Source organism: Aptenodytes forsteri, unplaced genomic scaffold, assembly GCF_000699145.1.
Source record: "Aptenodytes forsteri isolate BGI_AS27 unplaced genomic scaffold, ASM69914v1 Scaffold307, whole genome shotgun sequence".
Taxonomy (NCBI): domain Eukaryota; kingdom Metazoa; phylum Chordata; class Aves; order Sphenisciformes; family Spheniscidae; genus Aptenodytes; species Aptenodytes forsteri.
In genome coordinates this window covers 1,133,604-1,139,987 of record NW_008795303.1, presented here as the reverse complement: position 1 = coordinate 1,139,987, position 6,384 = coordinate 1,133,604, and the positions used below count along the sequence as shown (strand labels likewise).

At 34.4% G+C, this 6,384-nt stretch overlaps 1 protein-coding gene across 2 annotated transcripts in view; it reads left to right on the top strand.

Moving 5' to 3' along the window:
- IFT88 (intraflagellar transport 88) overlaps positions 1-6,384 on the top strand; it is a 70,742-nt gene that overhangs the window by 21,019 nt on the left and 43,339 nt on the right. For both annotated transcript variants that reach the window (XM_009279365.2, XM_019472092.1), the window contains exons 13-15: positions 2,000-2,070; positions 2,548-2,634; positions 5,438-5,537. In XM_009279365.2, coding sequence (XP_009277640.1) covers positions 2,000-2,070; positions 2,548-2,634; positions 5,438-5,537 — 258 coding nt within the window. The remainder of the gene's footprint in view (positions 1-1,999; positions 2,071-2,547; positions 2,635-5,437; positions 5,538-6,384) is intronic.

Genomic DNA, 6,384 nt, shown 5'->3' with positions numbered 1-6,384 from the left:
GCTCCACCAATCTATCTCCCTCTCACACTCCCGGATACTCCTCAACCTTTCCACCTCCTCCTTCAGCTCTGCCACCAGGCTGAGCAGATCATCCACCTGGTCACACCGCACACAGGTGGTGTCTCTGCTGCCCTCCGGTACAGCTGACAGGCTCAGGCACTCCCTGCAGCCAGAGACCTGGACAGCTGTATGCTTGCGTGTGAGCTCCGTCTGGGTCGCCACATGCCTTCTGGCGACAGCTTTCGGCTGAGTGGAAACCATAGCTGGTCCTCTTCTCGGAAGCCGACAATTACTAGTTGAGTTGGCCTCTAGAGCCAGGAGGGGGGCTGCGCCCTGCCTGCTTGCCTTCCCTGCACACCCTGCCTGTGCGAACTGCCACGCAAAAAATGGCTTACTTATTGCTTTGCCTCCTTTATATAAAATTTTAATGAAATACTTATAAGCCAAAATAAAGAGAGCAAAGCAATGAGTGAGTTAATGCAAGTTATCTCAAATGAGTGCTAATAAAACTTGTAATACTGTAGTGTTATTTTTCAGAAGAAAATTTTACTCAAGTTTATATATGCTTATTTTAGTTTATTAGACTTTGGAAACTGGACTTCCTTTGTACCATGAAACGAGCACCTCATGATGTTAAAGACAGGAAAAAGTAATTAATAGGTTTAGGGTCCCTCTTAAAAAGGTCCTCTATAGAAAGATGAAGGCAAGCCCTTTATATTCTCTTAGCAATCTTTTTTTTCAGTGATGCAAAGCTTCTGTTTTCAGTCCTAAAGATCAAAGATATAATTAGTCTGCAAATTATTTACAGCTTAAGGGTAGTTGTTGCTTCCTATTGTCCTAGCATAAGCAAATAAAATTTAATATATGAAGCATATATATTTATTTATATTTATTGATAAATATGTATGTAATTTCATATGTATCTTTTTATATATAATTGATATATATAATTTCTCATATTAGAAATTATGTAACAGTAACGGTCATTAAACACTTGAATTAATTGAAGACTATGTAAGATCATTCATTGGAAGAAAAGCTTTACTCTGTAGAAGTTCTTTCTAAGGATAGGCAAGCTATAGTTTTAACAGACAGTCCGAGTTCTGTTTTATTATTTATATTTATTGATAAATATGTATGTTTCTTATGTACAAATAAAATTTAATATATGAAGCATATATATTTATTTATATTTATTGATAAATATGTATGTAATTTCATATGTATCTTTTTATATATAATTGATATATATAATTTCTCATATTAGAAATTATGTAACAGTAACGGTCATTAAACACTTGAATTAATTGAAGACTATGTAAGATCATTCATTGGAAGAAAAGCTTTAGACTGTAGAAGTTCTTTCTAAGGATAGGCAAGCTATAGTTTTAACAGACAGTCCGAGTTCTGTATTTTATTATGAAGAGGTCAGAGAAGAGATCACAAAGTTTCCTTCTGGTCTTTATTTTGTATAAATCTATGATCTATCCCCAGTAAATGAGGAAAGGGATGGCTACCCAGCATCCCTGCATTAGTTCTTTTAGTACTAACAGAGATGTGTGATAGAAACCACAAGATGATCGTGCGAGTTACTGTAATGAGAAGGTAGCACAAGTCCTCATCTGCTGAATACCACCGCAGTTCAGCAAATGCTTAAGCATGCTCTTATTTTTAAGCATGTGAGTATTCTCACTGTGATTTGCAGCCTTCCCAGTCTGATACACATGACATTAACTACACCTATTAACAGCCCTAATGTGAGCTATGACCACATACGTGAGCAAAAAAACAGGATTAAAGTAGTTGTAATGCCAAGTTTCAGATTTTGTGGTTAGAAAACTACTTCAAACTGAAGCTAGCTTTCTGAAATGTGAAAAGTAAATAACTGACATTATAGATTATGTAATTTGCATCAATTTATGTTTACAGTCATATTGTCTATAAAATAATTAAAAAGCATGTATACTGGCATAATTGCAGTTGTTTTGTCCCCCTCCAGGATGATCCACATACAAATCTACTGATTGAAGCCATTAAAAATGACAGCTTAAGACAAATAGAACGTGAGAGGTAATGGTGGAGTCTATTCTTTCTTGATTGTGGTGCCATGGATTTTAGCTCCTGAAAGTATTATCAGTCTTCTCAAGTGTCCACAGCTCTTGTTATAAAAGTGTCCTCGTAATTCTTAAGAAAGAACACGCTTGGAAGAACTAGTTTGATCACTCAGTTTAGTATACCGCACTGAAGTAGAATGTCTACCCCAAATGCTATAGGTTACACTGCTTAAAACTTGCAACATTGTTTTTTTTTAAAAATACAACTACAGTGTTCAGTGAAAGGAAGACAGAAAAAACTGAGAGCTTTATCAAGGTACAGGGCAGTAGCAGTAGCAGGGGCCTGGTTAGATTGACTTCTAAGATTGTCCTGAATGCAGGAAGACGCAAGAACAAGATTTGGTTATTCTTTCTTTACATTTTTTTGAAATGGTGAAATGGTGACATGTTTGTGTGTTGGGTTTTGTGTTGGTTTTTTTTTTTTTTCCCTTAGGAAATCCATGGCAGAGGAATACATCATGACAGCTGCTAAACTCATTGCACCAGTAATTGAGACATCTTTTGCAGTGGGCTATGACTGGTAAGAGTCAAGCGGGGCTTCTTTTTGTCTAAACTAGATGCCCATCTCTCATGCTGGTTATGAAACCAGATTCACAAACATAAACAGCCTGGGAAACATAGTTTGCTGCACATCTCAAACATAGCATCCAGGCTATTTTCAGTTTGCCTCCATAATGCTCTGGAGAAAAACAAAACAAAGCATTAGAATCTATTCTGTGTTAAAAATTAATTTCATTGTATCATTGAAACTCAACTGTTAATTATACATTTTGAACTGTTCTGTATTAGTACAAAAAGAGCTTCTTAAAGTTCAATTGAATTTGAAAATTCAGTTTGAAAATTGAAGAACTTTTAAAAGTCTCGATAGACAAATGCTATACAGAAGTTTGAAGATGGTAAGTTTGACAGTAGCATAATGAAGACTTGGGGTGCCTAAGAAGTTTTCATTAGTCCATAGAGTCATTATATAAAACACTGGAATCTAAATATTATTAGAAAAGTTTGTTTGCAGTTCATTTATAAACTTAATGTTTAACTTAATCTACTGTTTCTTAAACATTTATACAAGTGTACACTGTGATAGGCTGCTGATACAGTTTACCATTTTGGCTTTTGTATTGACTTTATTTTTCAATTTACAGATTAGCTTTTGCTTTCTGTGGTATTTTCTACAGCAGTATACTCTTCTCTTTAAAACAAAATAAAATAGACACACTTCTTATAAGGACAGTACAAAAATTATTAGTATAACTTTTCAAGATGTATTTTTAACTAATTTTTAGTTTTCTATTATAAGGACTTACTTTGATATTTTTAGTATTTTTAATAACGTTATTGGAAAATAACATGTACGCAAATGAATGTTGTGTGTCTGCAACCATAACATTACTAACAGATATGTTCAGTGTTTGGGAAGTGAAGGAAGTTTGGAAAAAGAGAACTTTCTTTTACCTGTTTTTTTTTTTTTTTGCCAGTTAGGATTATTTTCAAATTTTGCAGGTCCTATAATTATAATTTACTAATAAAGCTCTTTATACTAACATGAAATAATCTCTCACACAGACATGTTTAGTCTGCTAGAGTCCACAAGGTGGCGTTTGATGGTTTAATAATCATTATAATCTTACAATTTCCCTACTTTTGCCATTCTGACTTATCAGAACTTAAACAGTATGTCTTGTGAAAATTAGCTTGCTGCTTTGTAACTTGTTAGCATGAGTAAGTCAGATTTGTTTGCTCTGTATCTTGTTTTTTGCTCAAGAAAACTGGAAAAGGTTGTCAGACACTCAGTTTCCTTAGTGCTATCCACAAAATACTTCTCATGACGTAAAACACACTTTCATATCTGTTCTGTCTATCTATCAATCATATCTAACTAAACAATTTCTGGTGAGATGTGTGGGATTGTTTTGTGTATATCAGGACAGATTTACTCTCTATTCTTCTAGACTGAGGTATTCAAGCCCAGTGAAGAAGTTTTTAACCAGCAGTTTGAGCTTGGTTTTCCAAATACTACATTTTGTTATGAGTCCTCTGAGTATTAAATGTGCTTTTAATCAGATTAATTCTATTTACAGAAATAAAGTGGGCACAAATAATCTTCGGATTTCATAACTTCTTACTTGAAATGTGACATAATCTTGGGAATATTCTGTCATATTCCATAAGGAGCAGTTGGATAGTTAGATCTCATTGCATTTTATGGTTAAAAGATGTTAACAGTAACAGCTGAGAACTGGTTTTTGACTTTTCTTTTATTACAGGTGTCTTTGCAGAAACTGCTATTTTTTTCAATATAATTTTTCCTCCAACATCAAAAGGCATTTGTATACTTTCTATAGAGACTGTCCATATGCCAACCCAATTATAGCAGCAGGCAGTTTGTTAAATTAAACTTTTGTAGGCAAATTAGCCAACTATTAGGAGAAAAGAAAAAGGGTTTCCACCACTTAAAAAAAAAAAAAAAAACAACAACCCAATTATAGCAGCCGGCAGTTTGTTTTTAACTTTTCTTTTATTACAGGTGTCTTTGCAGAAACTGCTATTTTTTTCAATATAATTTTTCTCCAACATCAAAAAAGGGGTTTCCCCCCCTTAAAAAAAAAAAAAAAAAAAAAGTGGAAGGGATTTAAGAAGCATCCCACAAAGTTGTTGATTTACTGTGCTTAATTCCAAACAGTTTGAGAGAACAGTGTATGCATACAATAAATAAAGGTCTTGCTTCAAATGATTAGGCAATTTTAAAGTACACCACATCAAACCCTGGAAGATGGTGTCTGTGAATGAACATCTGAACTGTCTGCTGTGTTTTGTTCTGCCCTCATTTTGGAGAAGACCCTAAGCCAAAAGTAACTGGGGGACGATCAGAAAAAGGTTTATTATTTTGACTGTATTATTATTATTATGTAGCTCAGGGGCACAATCTGCAGTCTCGACTTTGTTCGCTAAGCTGGTTTATGGGTTTGGTAGTATATGCAACAGGAATTCAGGTTTGAAAAATCAGCTGATAGAACGTATCTGAAGAAAATGGTTTGAAAAATGATCTTAATATCTGACATCAAGTATCACTCAGTGATGGAAAATAACATGATATTTAGGCAGCTGACTAAAAAAAAAATGAGAGCAGAGATAGTATTAAGGTAGGTTATGGGAATAAAATGTTTTTTCAAATATTTTTAATAAAGTGCTCATTGCCTCTGTAAAGAAAGAATAGCTAAGAACAACTCATTTTGGAAATCGAATTGGCTGCAAAAGTATATAACTTCAAGTGGCATTTGCACAAATGCATTTTGTTTATCTTTATGGCTTGCTTTGTGTTGCAGGTGTGTTGAAGTAGTGAAAGCTTCCCACTATGTAGAGTTAGCCAATGACCTGGAAATAAATAAAGCCACTACTTACTTGAGGCAGCAGGATTTTAACCAGGTATAGTAACTTTTCACATTACTACTTTCTAATACTGTATTGGCAAAGATATCTTTCTTAGCCACAGCATATTTTTCAGCAAGGGAAAGAATGATTTATGCAAACATAATAATTATATTGATGCAGCTTGTAAAATAACTTTATAAATTTCATCTCTCATCAGTGTTTTTATCTAAATGAAATTCCTTCACAGAAGTTACAGTGAATGCAGTTCATGTCAAAATTAAGACACATTTAGCTTCACTGGGTGTCCAAGCTGTCATTACAGTTAATGGAACTGTAGTCAGTACAGTCAATAGAGCCTAGAAAGCATGTTGCTAATCAATGTGGAGGTGTTTTCCTTAGTATGAGCTGAATCTTTCTCTCAGTTAGGTTGACTATAGTACCAAAATATATGCAGATGCACTTCATATGTATCATTATTGTTTATGTTATGGTATTCTCACTGTTCCCTATGTACTAAAGCATTCCCTAAAATATTATAATCTGACCTTGAACTTTAGTCAGCCCTCCTATCCTTCCATTGAAATACAAACTGGAATTAAATTAAGCATCTGCTCGGGATCTTGGACAGTTCTGCATCTCTTATAAAACATTGCTCCCCTGGAGGGCACAGAGGGCTAGGATGAATCACCATTACTGAAAACATATTATAGGAGTTTAAGCCACGGTGTATATTAGCAAATGAGGAAGGTCATAGAAAAGATACAGTATTGGTACTTCCAAGTAAAAGTATAGCTCATTGCTCAAAATTCTTTAACTGGCAGAAGTTGAGAAGATCATAGAATCATAGAATCATAGAGGTTGGAAAAGACCTCTAAGATCATCGAGTCCAACCGTCAACCCA